The 18,859-nt window shown below is 36.6% G+C and overlaps 1 protein-coding gene across 2 annotated transcripts in view; it reads left to right on the top strand.

The window, feature by feature from the left end:
• The window catches only part of LOC124310542 (all trans-polyprenyl-diphosphate synthase PDSS1), a 58,426-nt gene that overhangs the window by 29,471 nt on the left and 10,096 nt on the right, over positions 1–18,859 (top strand). For both annotated transcript variants that reach the window (XM_046774596.1, XM_046774604.1), the window contains exons 2-4: positions 12,415–12,570; positions 15,870–16,003; positions 16,207–16,348. In XM_046774596.1, coding sequence (XP_046630552.1) covers positions 12,415–12,570; positions 15,870–16,003; positions 16,207–16,348 — 432 coding nt within the window. The remainder of the gene's footprint in view (positions 1–12,414; positions 12,571–15,869; positions 16,004–16,206; positions 16,349–18,859) is intronic.

Here is an 18,859-nt window from a genome sequence, read left to right as displayed (position 1 = left end):
CCCGATCGCTTATAATCGCGTGATAAATCGATCCTTGCGAGAACACCAGACGCGTCTCTAGGTACGCTTCTTCGTTTCACTTTCGCTCTATTCACTATAGAATTTCCCGCAAGATCCCGAAATTACACCAAAGAAACCGAACGCAAAAATAAAACCTAGATCGACCGAAGAGGAGAATTAATAAACGATGTACGCGTCAATTGTTATTTTTATTTTTTTTTTTTTCATCCTTTCAATTCCAAATATATGTGATTACACAGCGAGCAGATCAGCGTCGTTATAAATTTCCCTATGATTTATAATAATATTTTCGAAATGCACGCGAGGCAAGTGTTAATAACAGAGTCCATTCTGAGAGAAGTTATTTGTTTATTTATTTATTTTACTTATTTTTTTATTGCACAAGGCGCGCAAGGGTGTTAATCACAGCTTTACGGGCACGATTCTTTCTTCCGAATATATTACTTAACATCGCAGGCGTACAAGGAAATTTGTAAGAACCACCAGGTGTGTGCCATCGAAACTTGTTCCGTATTTATAAGCGTAGCTCAGCTCCATGCCGATTATTATTTATACAACGGCGGGTTAAATTTATTACAAATCGTAAAATAGTTTTGACGGACTTTTATAATTACAGATAGGCGTATCAAGTGGTATTACAGATATTATATACCGAATGCAGTGCGAGGTTCGGAAGTTCCTTAACCAACGGTTATAATATAGCAACGAGTAATTCGTCGAGATCGAGTCATTTATGAATAATCATAGCTTTGAAAAACCTGGAAAAAAAAGTTTAGCCTTTTAAAATATCGTCCATTATTCATTTCTCATCCTCTTCTGCGGTCAATCATTCAAAATTTTCATTCAGCTTGAGCAAGCTTATGTTGAAACACGGTTCAAAGTTAAGTACGTGTTGTTTTTTTTTTTTTTTTAATTAGATTTCTTATTCCCGATTACAGTTAATCGATTAGCTCTCGTTATTCACATTGCACAATTAGTTACAGTAACGTACCTACTCAATTTTCTCAATTTTGTAACATCGTTATGCATATATATATACATGCAACGTGTTATAACTGCACAAAATCAGGATGTAACATCGCGCACTTTGCACTGTGCAGATTTCGAGATTAGCGTATATTACCGCAAAAGTTGCATGACAACTTTTATATTAATAATAATCCAACCACTTTCGAAAAGAGTCTGGTTTAATACACACGCACGCACGCACGCACATAAATATATATATATATATATATATATATATATATATGTTTGTGTGTGTGTTATGTACAGGTATTATACATATACAAGCATGTATAAAAGTAGTACGCAGTGATGGCCAGCGATATTTTGTCGTCGTTTAAACGCGTAAGAATTAAACAATTCGATTGCAAAAAGAAAAGAAAAAAGAAGGTATAATTGAAACAACGAATAAACAAACCTATACCTTAAAATCTATCGAAATCAACTCGAAATTTGATTGTCGAAAGAATCCACGGAAAGAAGAATAAGAAAAGCAAAAAAAAAAAAATAAGAAAACTGCACACCAACTGTAAATTGAATCGAAATATTATACAATACGCGTAATTGGCTGAAAAAAAAGGGTTAAAAAAACGTAACGCAAGCGACAAGTCTTCGGATGATCTCCCCTTTCCTTTGCTCATTTTGTCGTTTTTATTCTAAATACGTGTCGAGGATAAAAAAAAAAATGAGTGTTAACCTTTGATCGAGGAGGGAATGAGAGCCTCTGCGATCCATTGATGGGTCGGGTGCTGGCGAGGCGATTGCCCCGGGGTAGACCACTTTCACATTCTTCTCCCCTCCCCTTATCAGGACGTCAAGTTCTTTCGATGAATTCACGAGCCTCGCGTCTGGTCGCATACATATATGTATATTCTTCATCATCATCCTCGTCGTCATCGTCATCATTTTCTTTCTCCTCCTCATCTCATCTTTCTCACGTAATCGTAAGTCAGTCCGCGGCTCAGGGCTAATCGTACGTCTAAAATTCGTAAGGATATTTAAGTGCCGGTCGTATCGCGGCTAACGATTCTGAGCGGATCGTTACATCAATCAATGGGCTGATGCTTGCAGCTATTCAAATTTTCATATTCCTCGTCCGTCACGTGTGCGTGATACGAAAAGTATCACGTGGTACTCGGCCGAAAATTCATTTGTTCGTTTCATTTATTTTCGGCCCAACCGTAACGTTCGCTTTGTTCGCTTGACGAAAAACGAGACGAAAGTGGCATATTATTAAAAAGTAGCACTTTTCTCCCGCGTTTGCGGGAAATATGATCTGATATTTCTTGCAAATTCATTTTTCAGTGTTTCTGATTTTCTCTCTTTCATTTCCATTCTGAACCACGTCTCTTTGTATCGTTATAAACTTCCAACAATAATATTGTTTTCAGACTGATAGACCACACTTTATACACATAAAACGAAAACACTTCTAAGTCAATAATGTAGCGAGAGTTGAGTCGGGAATAAAGTCGTATATGTAACACGGGAATAAAAGTCAATTATCCTTTTGTTACATAATTTACTGTTTTGGTAATTTTATTACGCGATAATCGTAGGTTCAGCGTTTATCGAACTATTATACATATCTAAGAAATAGGAAATTACTTGATTCGTAAACGAAATCTTGGTTGTCGATGCTTTGTTCCAAATTGCTTCAAAATTGTTAAAAATCTAAACCTAATTGATCCGTTCGATTTCACTCGACGATGGTTAATTTTTTCATTCAAAGATTATTCCTCACAGAAGTTCACTGACGATAATTTTTGTTACAACGTTTCGATACGTTTGAAAATTCAATTCTACGATATTGTACTCGTATTGATTTTGACAAACAAATGATGATATTATATCGACTGCTTGAAAAAAAAAAAAAAAAAAAACGTAAAAAAATTGTTCCCGTAACTTTGGTAGAAAATAGTCTTTTTCGATAAAATTAACCATTGTCGAGTGAAATCTAAAGTATCTACTAGATTTTCAAGAATTTCAAAGAGATTTGAAACGCAGCATCGACATCGCACTTTTTCTTTATAACTATAGTATCTTATGTTCTCGTGATTCTAAAGAGATCTTCGTAGCTTGCCAATGTAATAATTTAACAAATACCACCAAGCAGCTTAAAGAGATTCAATTTCATTAGCACGCTTTACTTTTTCTTTGTCTACCGAATGTATGAAAGTGCGAGGTTAAAAAAAATTTGTGTCATCGTGGTTTTTTTTTCCTGCAAATCACCTCATCCTTTTCTTTCAAACATCGTTATCTCGTTCGCGATGATTTATTTTTCAACCGCGAATCGTGACAGACGATCCGTAGTGTCCGCGCACAAGATGTTACCACAAGTAGTATAACTGTGCGGCAAGAGCGCCGATTTCAAAGTAGAATTTTACGAGAAAAGTGGGAGAGACGAAGAAGATCTGAATTTTTAATTATCCTATAAATCGACTGGATAAATTCTAAATATCGTTATACAACTCGCGTATAAGCGCAGAGCTTATTTTGTCGGTTTCCTCTTACTTTCTATAAAACGCGAAGCAAGGACGGAGAATGAATATTACACACGCTATTCGCTATCGCAGAGAGAGTCGTCGATTTAATTAAACGTTTCTTTTCTCTCTCTCTCTCTCTCTCTCTCTCCCTCTATCTCTCTCTTTTACATCTTCAGCTCTTTAGTTTTCGTTCAAACGGTCGACGACATCTCGAGAGTCCGACGAGTTGTTATTTTTTTCTTTCCTATTATCATTTAAATGTATGTAACGTGTACACAATATCACTTGTATATATAAAAAACGCGCTTTTAATTACTCGGCGTAAATCAACCAATACGAATGTGCAGTTATAGCTTTACTATTTGTATCTGACTTTATCTTTTTTCCCTTTTCTTGGGCATAACTTGTACTTCATCACTCTTCGATCTTTTTATTCTGACCTTCCTCATTCGATCCCATGTAACTGCGGACGGATATATCTAGGCACGAGATATTATATTCGTGTATACCTTTCGTAGCGGTTGACACAAATTGGCTGTACCGTTATAGAAAAATGAATTGATAATCAGGTACAATCAACACGACTCGAGTCTATAATTATTATTCATAAAATTCAGACTCACGTGCATTGGTTTACCGGTCTGTATTAGTTTCTTTTTTCCCGTTTTTTTTTTTCTATCCTTTTTTACTGCAGAGGAACAACCCAATTTATGACATCCGTGCATGAAAATTTTCAGGTGAATCAATCACATCCATCCAATTTCAGATTTAATCACCTTCCTTAACGATTCACGATGATTTTTGTCTATAAAGTTGGTCAAAAGCTAATGCTCATTTTTCTGCAAATTTTAAATGATTTTTTTTTTCCACCCTATTTCAAGTAGCACTGCAATTGCCTGTTTTACGTACCTCTTAAAAAAAAATACAAGATTTTTTTCCGAACGTTAAAAACGATTTTTGTAACTGATGGTTGAATTTCAACGATTCGTTAAAAAAAAAAAAAAAAAAAAATGAATTATACTAACGAATTAATTGAATTTGAATTTTTTTTCTACAAGAAAGTTGTCCTAAATCATTCATTCGTGATAACTTGTTGAGAAATATAGGTGAAAATATTATTTAAAAACAATATCGATCTACTATCGATGTAACATATAACAGTTGCGAAACCTCGGACGTAAGCGAAATTTTTCAATAGAGAATTTTAATCACTTGCAAATAGAGAAGGCCCGAGGCTACAATTCTACCACAGGTGTAACCCACTGTTCAAAGTTTCACGGTAAATTATCTCACGATTTTGCGCAAAGTCCAGAATATACTTCGTACGATTGAAAAATAAAATTTGATTAAAAAAGGAAGCGAAAAAAAAAAATTTTTCGTCCTGAGAAAAAATCTAGGTTAACGAAATAAGAAAAAAACAAAAATGACGATTATTTAATAGGTTGCTGTAATCGTACCGAGTATAAATATCGAAGCTGCATGGAACGTTTAAATATCGTCATGACCGTAGTCGAAAGGTATCCTTGGTAAAAATTAATTGCAATAAATAATAATTCGTAATTTAGTGTTTTTTATTTTATTTATTTATTATTTATTCTTTTTTTCTCTTTTTAGTCTAATGTCATCCGAGTACGTAATACCTAGATAGCTAAACAACCTGCTTATGCAATTAACCAAGCGTCGAGTGAGAGTTAGAATGTATGTAAATTAATATGCAAATCGATATTGTCTTAACAACTGTATTACCATAAATCGAGCAGACTTAAATCGCATGACATGATTTCATTTCACGTAACGAATTCCGATTATACGCACGAATCGGCACGGCGCGTGTTACACGAATGGCTGAATTACACGCGGGATGAATTGCGTGAGACTGCACTTTGCAGGCGTCAAGTCTCAAGTCGTGACACTACGATTTTTCATTCCAATCACAATCGGGAAGCGTCCGATCATTCGTCAATGATCTGATCGAGTCAGCGTTGACGCGATGCCTGAATCGAGATCTGAGAAGACGAGAAAACCGTATTTAAAATCTTCAGTAATTATATTTACTCCAGTGACGGTGAATACGAATTAACACACATCAACAATTGAAAAAAGGTTTGATATTTACAATCTTCGAAACGATTAAACTCTATTTTCTGATGTGTTTTTCACTACGAGGCAAAAGTTAATAACGTTATTGTAACGATGCGTGTTTACGAATAATCGTTACTTTGCTTACTTACTGCAGGATTGTCTGAAATTTAGTAGAACGTGATAAATGAAGTATACTCATATTTCTAAAAGCCAACTCCTTAATTGTCAGTCGGTAATTGGATATTAAGGATTTGTCGATCATTTTTCCCCGGATGTTTCGTTCCGTTAACGTGACCAACTTCAGCCCAATTTTTTACACACATCTTTCTAGTCGACCAGTATCGTACGATTTAATTAAAAAACAATTAGGAAATCTCACGACATATTATAACTCTAACGCGCTTATGTAATGTTTAACGAACACCTGTCGCACCGTTATATAATACTAACTAAAATCTATTTTTTTTTTCTTTTTTTTCAATCTGGAAATAACTATCTGTAAACCCTAGAAATTTCTACGGTAACTGAAACAAATCCAAAAAGACTAGAATCTGTTAAAAAAGACTTGAGTTTGATTATTTTTACCCATAATTCCAACTATAAAATCCATTTCGCAATTTGCGAATATTTTAACTTATATTATACATTAATTTCTGTCACATAGTATAAATGTTGTCTCGTTCGTCTTCGCCGTCATTGGCGCAAACAACATTGCTAGACTTTGTTTAACCAATTTTTGTTCTTCCCCTAACTTTTGATTGAGACGGTACAATGTTTATTCACGCAACTTAAACGGGATGGAATTTTTGCGTCTGCGCAAAGTGCACAAAATGAACGGCGTAACATCGAAATCTATTACAGATCGACCGTAACGTTGCAGAGGAGAATTTAAAAATTTCTTATATCAAATTAAAAAAATTCAAAACGACGGATTCGATATGGCCAATCTAATATGGCAGACGAAAATTTCAAATTTAATCGAATCTGGTAAAAAAAAACTCTAAGCAGGGCTTTTCGGGGTCGCTGATTGGATTCGTAATCAGCGACCTCAAACACCGAGACCAGAATTTTTTATCAGCTATATTAAATTTTTGAAACCCATAATCAGCTTCGTAATCAACGACCGCAGAAACTTACAACTTATATAAAACACGTATACGCCTGAAGGTGTAATTTTCTCAGAAATGAAAAATTCCTTCAATTTTAACGAGTTTTTTCGAACCAATTCGCTTCTAACAATAACAATGTACACGCATCATGTCGCAATAATAACTTTCGAGTACTGAAAACTTATTAATACACTATCGGAAGTAGCAAAAAACCGCAAAGAAATATATTAAAAAGTTCTACAAGTATACAAAAAATGGATATAAAACAGACGGTGAGAATACTTGCCGCTACGACTCAAAGTTTCAAGCTACACTATAGAACACCGGCATTAATTAATCAAGCCGAAATTAACTTTCGCTCTGTGCGATTATAACTACCTAGGCAGGTATATGAAAAACGCCAGGGTACGGAAATGGCATAGAAATCGGAATTTGATTCGAGATTCGAATTGAAATAGAAACATAACCAGTTGCGGCGTCCCATTGACGATGAGGAGAAAGTTTTTCAACTTGTACATTATATTCATCCTCCGTCGTCGATACAGCTACTTATGTGTGTGTATATATATATATATATATATATATATATATGTGTTTGTGTGTGTGTGTGTGTGTGTGCAGTATAGCTATATACTTACGAAACTAAGGAGACTCGAGGAATTTTCAAATTTCTTTTACTCACTGCACGACTGGGTCACTCACACTTGTATTTACAGGTGGGCATTTTTGTACCGCGCTGCGGCTTCCTCAACATTTTTAACGAAACATCGTCGCGTGCAATCCCCGTTTCTCATAACCCGTCGGAAAGTATTATATACGGTACAAGAAGCGTTTGCATACGTTTACTTATTTACTAACCGGTATATCAGCTATAGAGACTCGTAGAGAATTTAAATTACACCTCAGATTCGTTCGACTTGTGAGACAATTTTTTCTGCCCAATGAATCGATCGCTCGTATCCCGATGAAAAAATATCGATCTCGTCGATATACTTTTTTCTTATCACGTCACATGTAAAAAAAAAAGAACCATGCAACTCGCAAAATTGGCCAAGTTCACGTATGTACGGATTCAATCATCGTTCTGTAAGATACAAAGTAACAACAACAATTTCTGATATCGGGAATCCTTCAATTCTTGCGGTAATACATCGTACGGAGAAACACAATTTATCGATAGAAAAAAATTTTTTTTTTTGTTACCAGTATATTTGTTGAACGGTATTCATGCGACAAAAATTGTCCTGATCGTTGTTTTTTTCTCCCCTTTCGATTTTCACAAAAACTCAATACTCTCCACATCGCTACATTTCCCTGCAATATCAAGTTAATAATCCCATGCAGTCTTCTTACAAAAAAACAAACGATTATCTCACGAGCCGACTGTGAGACTAATGCCAATTATTATATTCCTATGATAAAATACGTCGAGTAACCACCGTATAAATCATTACTCATCGATTTATTCTTACCCCTAATTTTCAAATTTACCCTTCTCATAAACAATCCGTATTACCTACACGAATCCCACACTTTACAAGCCTCCGCAACGAATTTCCACCCACGTAACTTTGGTCTCTCAATTTACTTCCGCCTACATAATTTTTACATCATATACGTAATCGCGTATCAACGATGCCTACGTGATCCTGATCATCCGTCTGTCTTCCCGGATGCGGGTGAAAGAAAAAGAGGAAAAAATAAAGATAAAAACAAAATAGAAGAAAATAAACACGACTAGAAAAAGGTTGAAATAAAAGTGTGTTTCACCGTTGCAACCTAAGGAGTACGTGAGCGGGTAATATGCCGATTTTTGGGTGCTCGTCGAGTTGACGTTACGGCTGGCCTGTTATAACATTACGCAAGATTGGACCGGTCGGCTGGGATCATAAACAGCTGGTATCGCGGTGGGCAGAGACGAGGGCTTAGCTTCACCGATTTCGAAAGCCTTTCGAAGACTAACCGTTCCTTTTTATCCCCGCATTTAATATTTATAGTTCACGTGTGACGCGAAACGTCGTCTTCCTCAATCGACGAAAAGGTCACCCTACTTGATTAACATTTTCTCCCAGCTTTCTTGTGAAAATTTCTTCTAATATCTTTTTACGCATTCGAGCGGATCTGATTCGTTCCTCATTCAGGCATCGAATCTAGTAATTGTTTTTTTCTTTTTTTCTTTTTTTTTTCAATAATGAAGTTGTGAAAGATCCGTGAAAAGTATAAGGTCTTTTATTATATAATTTTCATTGTGAAAAATTTCGCAATAATTCCTGTGGTTACAATGAAATTACGGTAAAATTGGCAGCCTTGCAGCATCGCTCAAGCATCGTTAAAATTGGAAGCAAATGTGGTACAAGCAATTATACAATTTAACGTGATTATACTTGGCAGTACTAAATTTTCTGCTAAATTAGAACGTGCGTAATATTCTACGTTTTCAATTCATCGCGAATGAGGTTGAAGAAAATAAAAGACCAAAAAACAAAAAGCACAGCAACATACTATTTCTGGACTTTTTCGTTACATCTTCATTATCCAAAACCATACTCTCCAAATAATTGATGTAAAAAATTTTAAATGATTACGGATAATTCATAGAAACGAAATCTACTACTTTGAATTTTTTTTCCCAAACGTTAAAATCAATGCGAATACATAACAAACGAATTGAAATGATTTGAAAAAAAAAATTGCAAAATCTCGTCTAGTTCGCTTGGGCCGATTATCCGAATGAATAAATAAATCATACCTACGTAAATCGCGGCAACACGCTTTTCACCGTTCTAATTGATCTAAAGATTTTTTTTTACCGACTGTCGGTGCATATGCAGCACCGACTTTCCTAGATCGGTTGCAAGGTCTCTTGTACTATAGCCTACATAGACGATCGGCGATCGATGAACGCGTTTACCGTCGATTCTAATACAGGCAGCTCCTGACCTACTTCTTTTTTCTCTCTTTATTCCGCGCCATTATTTGCTCCTGTTTTTCCATTTGTCTCGCGTAATTCACAACTGTTGCACCTGTGGATAATTGTCGTCACCTAGGCTATGCGGACGGTGTAGGTTTTCCCATATATTGCACAGAGTCTCTGACCAGACGAACGTGTTGGGTCGACCAAAATTACGAAACAATGACCGAAGAGATCTCGTTACATGCCGCCGACTGCACACAATTGCCCGAAGCCTCGTATAAATAATAATTGTCTTCGTTATGTAATTTCCAACCGTCTCATCGCGGCGTAAAGTTACAAACTCTTGCAGTCCGTCACGTGCACGAATACCCATCAATCCGGTTATCGAAGCGCGCTTCGGGATTTTTTTCAGAATAAAGAAGAAGAGCAATAAGATCAAAAGTTGAGGCCAGCAGCTGTCTATTTTCTAGTCACTTTTTCATCACGCCGCCATCAAGCTACATTTATAATGGACGTAACATGCCGGACACGTATTCCTGTATACATACGAATGCACAGCTCGTAAAGTACGAAACATGTTTATTTTCTCAAATTCGTTTCATTTCATATTCAAGTGCTTACTTGCAACGGTGGTAAAAAATCACGAATATCTGTCGGCTGCGTCGTATTTCCAAGATTTACGACGTAATTTCGTTACTTGTAATTGTTTAATCAGGCATTTTACGAGGTTGAAGTTGGTAACGTTAATTCAACGAAGCATTGGTAACGAAAAAAAAATTCTAATTCATAAATTTACTTGAGACATTTTTCGATTTCTTTTATGGTTCACTGAATTTCTAAACTATCCCAAAATTGTCAAGTAATAATTTTTCCCAAAAGTACATTGCGCTACGTTAATGATAAGAAATTGAATCTCACTGCATTTTACCGTGTGAAAAGAAAATTCTACTGAATTGAATCGCCGATCATCTCTCGATTGAAGAAACATTTACTAATTTGTGTCGCGATTTTCGATTAAATTGATTATTTTTTCACGATTAATCGAGTTTAATCGATCATTTTTCCTCACAATGGGTTTTTGTTTTCTACTCCCACGAACGACGCAATACAATGTTAATTTTGGTGATCAAAATGTCAATTATCATCATTGTCTTACTTACTAAGTACCTATTTGACATAACACGTGAAAAGTGGATGAATATTTTCCCCTGAAATTGAAAAATCTCTCGAAAGAAGCTGTGAATTATAAAAATACTTTCTCGCTATTAAGACTGCATATTGAAATTTACCAAATTTTGGTTTCAAAATGATGCGAAATAATCGATTCGTCAATTAATCTTTACCGATTCAATCGAGTCGTGTTCGATTATTTTTAGCCAGTGGCCGTCGATGGTAGTCCAAGCGATTGACGAATTGCTTCGTTCGTATCCGTATTGCAGGCAGTAGTAAAACCGGCGTGGTATCAGCCAGTGGTGAAGTAAAGCGTGGGTCAGACACGAGCGAGTAGTAAGTATCGTTAAGAGTCAGACGCGTAGAGACGCGGATTTACAGCCCGAGGCAGAAGCGTGCAATCTTAGATGATTAACGCGTTTCTACAGATTGACAGACGATGATAAAACGTCCATGAAATTTGCGCTACCTTTAAATACTCGTGCTTCTCCTTATTGCGTTACACCGTATAAAACGCGCTCTGAAACTGGTGACTGGTCGAGCTCGTAGAAAAAAATTCACAATCAAGCTTCGTAAGAGTTTTAGTATATCTATGCATGTAAAACGCTTAAACAATTTTATATCATTGATGCCATGTGCGCAGGATAATTGAAAATTTTTAAGTTTTTTAAAGCAAAACAATTATCAGGAAGCATAATTTGATTTCGAAAATTGGGGCCTCGTTTAGCAAAATTTGTATCTTCTTTTAAAAAACAAATTGCATGACGTTTCCTGACCGAAAAGAAAGAGTTTGCGAACCAAGAATATTACATTTTCGAAAACTATCGCGCATTAATTTTCGGTGGGTTACAAAAATGCGAAAGACCGACAAGTCGACGGGACAAAACCCCGAAAGTTAAGTTACCGACAATAAAAAATGTAAAAGGACCATAAGTACGAAATGTTGTCTTTGAGAAAAATAAATATTGAAAACGCAAAAATGTACAAATAAATTTGTACCGAAATTTTTTTTCGTTTCGGTATTTCGTCCTTTCGGGAGTCTGGTCCTTCTGCGTTTTGCGGATCGAAATTTTTCTCGTTCTAAACTATGATCGTCGACAACTAATTTTCTTAGTTTATTTTAATTACGGAACTTTAATTCTTCTACATTCTCACATTCTGTGCTATCTTCATTCGAAATGCCAATTGTTCTGAAAATACTTTTTCGAACAAAAGAGCGTTCGGTTGAACGAACTTTCGAAAACTTTTGAAAATCCCCATTTCAGTAAACTGATCATTCGTTATTTCAACATTCGTACCTCGAAAATTTCGGATTTTCGATCAGTCAACTTTTTGCTATTAATTCGAGATTTTTGCGACCCACAGTTATCCTTAAGGAATATATTGCGTATTATGTTCACCTCATTAATGACAAAGCAAATTTGAATCTTATTACTTGAATTCTAAATCAATAAAAAGAGATGAAAGCGAAACAAAAAAAAAAAAAAACGCACCATTGTATGGGTAAAATAATTCACCTTCGTGACGGTGCAGTTTTTCGACTGTACGATTGCTCGTCTATTTGTTGTGTAATGTTTGTTTTACGTTTGATATTTTATTTTTATTTTTACTTCTCTTTATTTTTCAGAATGGGGCAAGGTCACGCGTAAGAGGGGTTATCCCGGGGTCAAGAGCTGTCAGTTCGATGCAGACGCAGCAGCCAGGTTCTTTGCCCGAATTTCAGGTCGACCCTTACCGCCTTATTGACGATGATCTCAAGGACGTCTATGATGACATACGGCTGGTGAGCAACCTTTAACTTTCACCGACCGCCGTCGGATCCGCTATTTAACATTTGTACTACACGTACATACCTTTTTGTACAGTAAATAATGCCTGCGTGCATTAATGCAATTAATGTTCAAGAGTTATTTAAATTAATCGTTCTTAAACATCTTCCATATCCTGTCAACATCTCCATTCTATGGTATAACATCCAATTGGTTCTAAATTCATAGTTTCTATTTTTTTTAATGATTTTATTTACCTCAAGTTTCTAGTTTCTCCGTCACTTTTCAAAACTAGTTAGATGTACCTACTGAAAAAAATAACTTGTTCGTGCTGAGATTTAAAACTTCAATACAGTTAGCAATGAATAACAATAATTCGATTTTCGACGATAGTGTAAAAATGATGACGTCCAACGAACCGTCAGTTTTTAATGAAAATTGTATATATCGGGAAAACCTGGAAATGTCGATGCTCATTTTCAAAAATCATAACACATAATAGAAACGAAAAAATGAATAACGACGTTGAAATTTTTGCGGTAAAATAACCGATCCTAGGGGAATAAAAACTGCAATTTTGATTTTACAAAACCGGAAAAATTCACAAGCAATATCTGATCTAATAATATTCTAATTCTTCAATTTTCATTTGCCAATTACCTAGTATCTGTTTATTGAAAAATTGAGACACTTTCACAAATATTTCATTACTCAACGATTAACGGTCACCGTGTTTGAATTTTGCAACATTTGAATTCTCCGATGCGGTTGCGGATTGCATTCTCATGCGTATTCATACGGTGGCCATGGATAGCCATACGGATGTGCAGCTCGCCGCGCTTTTAGTTCTCCCTCTTGCATTCTTAGCCATACGATGTATCGGTAATCCTCGTATTTTATCGTCACCGTTGCATTTAACAAGCGCGCGTTTGCGACATGTCTTCATTAAACATTTTACCCAAGCGAAAGCGAAGAAGCCGCGATGTGCGTTCGCGTCGTTTCACGGTCTGCATATCAGCAAAAAACTTTTACTCGAGAAACAATACATATATATACAAGTATAATAACGCGGTAGTCTCACAAGCCGCACGCGGTTTCTGTTCAATTTATTTCTCCTGCTCACAATCAGTTCAATTTATTATACCTTTGCCCGTTATATTCTCAGGTATGCAAGTCTCTCTTTTACAACTGTAAATACAGGTATACAACTTCTTTAGTATTGAATTACTTACGGAACGAAAGTCTTTTTTTTTTTTTTTTTTTGTATTCCTTTTTCTTCTTTTCTTTCTAGAAACAATTCAGTTTCAATTCAAAATGTACATAAGTAAAAATAAAATGTGAAAGAACCTGGTACTTCCCAATTTTCCCGGTTCTTTCCTGAATTTACTGCGAGCAATGAATACGCTTTACTTTTCATTATACAATTAACTATATCGTAAAATCTTTGAAAAATGTTGTCAACATTCCCCCGTGGCGAGTTATTTATTGGTTACGAAAACACCTCGAAAAACAAATTGTAGTGTAAATTGAGCAAGTATCACGCGCAAGAAGTGAAATTGACAGTTTTCATTACCAAATTTGCTAAGTGGCATCAGTAAGCGGATATTCCCCGATGGAAAAATTATTAATAAGTTAAAATATTTGTCCTTGGGTGGTCGTTTCTATTGTAGTGACGTACACGCGGCATGTTTAACTTTCCACCATCGTGAACGAAACGGCTACCAGGAATGATTAATAACATATTTTTCCAAAATAGTCTCGAATTCTTCAACCCCTCGCAACGTACAACAAAATTCCTCCCAGCGTTTCGAAACAATATGAAATTACTCTTTATTTTCTCTCTTTTCATTTGCTACAATTTCGCGGGTTTCCGTTTCTCCTGATTTCATTCCGCAAGGCTAGACTTTCTTCTTTCTTTCAAATAAAAATCTCGTCAATTATTACATGCAGATGGAAAATTTCCGCTCGTTGTTATTGTATAAAATAAAAGTATCCATTAAATATTATACGGGCAACGGTAAAACCACGCGCGGTATTATTCCATATGATTGGCTTCTCTCCAGTATGTAACTTTCTGTCCGTACGTGTACCATGCGTCTGTAAGACAAGGAACCACCTGTACAGGTACGCAACGCGTGTACGTCTACATATATATATATGTATGTATATATGCGCTAGTACGCAGACATCAAGGTGTGTGATTTGAATCCTAACGCCTCGTCGAGCGCCTGCCCAACGTACACTTTTTCATGCCGACTGAATAAATAAAACATGTAGTAACGGTGGCTGCGGCAGGTGGGTACGTCCTTCGCTAACGATAATCGCCTACTTACTTCAAAGCTAAAATTATTATCCAAATCATACCTCGTTTAGCGGCTCCTACGGAGAGTATACTAATCGCCGTAATCACGCGACTGAGGAAAATTTCGTTTGCTACGGTCACTAAAAAATTCTAGTAAAATTGCTGAATTATCTTATTGTTGCAGCATCAAAACTCTGTTTCTTTAGTTTGCTATATTTTTTTTTAATTGAACGGGGGCTTAACCATCAATTTATTGTTGCAGTAAAAGCAATTTAACGCGATAATTACAAGAAGAAAATACAATAAGAATGACAATTTTCAGACAGAGCGACGAAACTCGGTGTCATTTTTTACCCAGAATCCTATTTTCAGTTATGTAGTAAAAATTGAAAACGGTTAACTAAAAATTTGTCTCGTTGCAACGTGAAACTTGTTTTACAATAAAGTTGTGGAGCGTTTGAGTAATCTTGAACGAAACTTCATCGCAACCCCTTTACTTGCATTTATATATTTACAACCGTACGTTCTTGCACTCCGACTGAGCATCTGGCTCTCGCCTCCAAGTGGGGCAGAAAAATTATCGTTAATAATACCCCTTGTGCACAATCACCTCCTTCACTACATGCACGATGTTGAGTAATCGGATGTATACGAGCGAAATTAAATTGTGGATACCGTTCAGACACGGGTTTCAATTTTTATAAAAATTCAATTCGTGAAGCTGCGTAACTAAAGTCGACATTTCATCAAATTTCCCTTCCTTTCATCATAATTAGAAGTAAGTCTACTTTTAGTGCGCAGATTCAAAGACTGGCTAATTATGATCCAGTTTCGAAATGAATCCGACTTCATACGCAAGCTTTGAATATATTTAGAAACAGGAGTTCAAAATTCTATATTAAATGTAAGAATATGTTGGATAAGTGGAATAAAAGCTCCTGAATCAGTACCTGCACGATTGGATTTACAAAAATTGGGGATAATTAACATGAAGTTTGCATCGTGTTGCAGGAACTTGTCCGAAACACGTCACAGGAAGAATTGAAAACCATAGCAACATATTACTTCGACGGTCAAGGAAAAGCCCTGCGACCAATGGTGGCGATTCTTATGGCTAGGGCTATAAATTATCACAAGGAAAGAAGGTTCGTATAATTATCTCGACCGTAATACCTATAAACCAAAACCTCGACGCGTATATTTCTAATTCGTTGAATTATCTGTCTGTTGCTTGTTCGAAAATGAGGAACAGGAGGTAATGCAAAACCGGTGATTGAAATTCCGTGCAACCCGATGAAAAATATTCAACATTGTGAATGACAAATTTCTTTCCCCCCGACTCGTTTAGCGATCTCTTGGCATCGCAGCGACAAGTGGCGATGATCGCCGAGATGATACACAGCGCGTCTCTGATCCACGACGACGTGATCGACCAGTCAGATTTCAGGCGTGGAAAGCCCTCGGTGAACGTGTTGTGGAATCATAAAAAGGTAAGACGTGTAAGCCTGGAATTATCTCCCCTGTTCAGCATTCGTCAAAGTCGAAAATTGTAGAAAATTCCGATATGATGACGAAGGTATCGAACTTGCTTCCAATCTGCGCACACCTGTCACCATTAATGTATTTTGTACATGTAATAATGCCTGCCTGAATTACATATTCGATCGAAAAGTCTGAGGGGCAGAAGGAGCGCGTGCATACATATGGAATGCAGGTGGAAGGAGGTCAATTCGATTCGTGTCCGGCAACACTTTCTTGTGGATCCGGAAGTGTGCCGAGTGTCAAGTGACTCTCGAATTACGTACGTGATGACCGCGTCGTCTCTCTCGTTGCTTTTAGATACGTCATTCGCCGATCAATAGGCGAGTTTTCGAGGTTGAAGTTCCAAATTTGAAAAGCTCCAAAACCGCCTAATCCCGAATTATTTCATGTTGAAACTTGAAGTAAAGAAATAAAACTTTTACGAGTCCATAAAGTTTCGAATGTTCGGAAACCTGATGGCTCCAAGTTCCGAAATGCAAGATTCCGAAAATTCAAATTACGATATGGCAAAGTTCATTCCAAGAAATTCGAATAACACAAACTAAAATATTAACTATTTCATAGGTGGTATTATAATTAGAACGTTCAAAACGACGAAAATAAGTGGTGTTTTCGATTTGATTCTAATGGTTTGGGGTTGATTTCGAGCACCATAGGGATATCCAAAATTAAACTGAACAAAATTTAAATAATTCTCATTTCCAGTACGGATCAGAATAGATATTTGTACAAAGTATGATGCAACAAATGTTCGTCGTAAACTTTTGATTTAAACGGTCTGGTCGATTCGTCCTTGTGAATTCCACAACGCCAAACCGAAATTGACATTTTAATACGATCTTACAATTACAATCTTACAATTAATACAATCAAATTCTCCTTACAACATACCGGATTTCTTTCCTCTCCGTTATTTTTCACATTTCGCCACTTTGGTCGTTAAGCTACTCGTTACCTCAGCTACTCTTAGTCTCGTCTTTTTCAAATTACGCCAACTGCTGTGTAGCAGGATCAAGCGTGAGGCCGTTGCGTAACAAATTATCACATTTTGTGTACTGACCGCGTTCGTATTCGACAGTATGCGATGTTTGTTTCTTCCTTTTTTCGTTTACCATATTACTTTTGACGTTTTTAATGGTTTTCTTTTATTTTTAGTATCCCAAATCTATTTATATCCGCTATCGGTAAGGATCGAAAGTGTTGCCGTCACTTTTACTTTCGTCTGTAACAAATTTGTTACCAAACATATTCGATGGGAAACGTTGCAGAATTATGAAATAATTTACATGTACGAGCATAGATGCAGAGTATCAAATCTGTCGATCACAAAAAAAAAAAAAAAAAGAAAAAAACACGCACACACACACACACACGCACACATTCATCCATTCGTTGCAGTATCTTATGGATCGTGAAGCCCGTGGGTCTCGAGTCACCTTTGTCGTTCTAATTATAATTGAGAAGAATTAGACTCGCTACGGGTATCGTTAGAAAGTAAAAAGCATCAGAGGGATTCCCTGGCTTGTTTCCCAATTGTCTATTGCGATACCTTTGAATAGACCCCCAAGACTTCATCTCGTTTGAAAGTCATCCTCATAGAGAGTTGTTTCCTCCTCATTATCCCGATTAAACGTACTCGCGATTCGTAGCGCAAAACGTGCATAGATCAAGCGAGACTAGTTCGAATCCTAACTACCAGTTTTACGTCGATCTGTGCCGGATGACCAGCAAGTTTTCAGCTGACACGAATCAGTGGCAAAAGTTCAATGTCCACAACATTCCAGCACAGCACCTCGTACATAAGTATAAAACGTTCATTTTATGGATTGTAAATACATGTAATATGATCCGGTACATGGTTATTACTCCAGCTTGACTGGTTTCAACGTTCGCACGAATGATCACTTGTTAGTTATTCATTACAGCTCTTTCCCAATGTTTGAGTGTGTCTCCAAGCATGCGGCAGAAATTCGAGCAAGCACTCGATAATGAGACCTAGTAAAATCTACATCTGTACACGGATTTCACGTTGCATTTCGAGGCTTCGCCTGAAAAGTACGCGCGGAATACTTTTGCTCAACAACGCCCTGGCCAATCTAGGACATTGTAGAAAAAAAATGTCAGTGACACTTCACACCGATTTGTTGTAACTTAAGAGTGAAAGGACTTAGACGTTAATTGCTCTTCAAGGTTGAACGACCACTCAGTTGGCAATGATATATAGCTTAAGGTATTGGATAATTGTCGGTGTTTACACTCGGCTCGGAGCCGAAGCTCGTGGATCGCACTTGCGATCGTTGATCGTCGATCATCCAAAATCGAAGCGCTGCACCGACTCAATCGTTCGTTCGTTTGTAATTTATACAAAATTAGATGTCGTCGATGATTCAGAGGTTTCGCTGTACCGTGTTTCCTTTTTTCTATTACGTACTTCGCTCTCATTGAGCACAACGCACGTG

The sequence above is a fragment of the Neodiprion virginianus genome, chromosome 1, assembly GCF_021901495.1.
Source record: "Neodiprion virginianus isolate iyNeoVirg1 chromosome 1, iyNeoVirg1.1, whole genome shotgun sequence".
In the NCBI taxonomy this organism is placed as follows: domain Eukaryota; kingdom Metazoa; phylum Arthropoda; class Insecta; order Hymenoptera; family Diprionidae; genus Neodiprion; species Neodiprion virginianus.
This window is presented reverse-complemented; position numbering and strand designations above follow the sequence as displayed.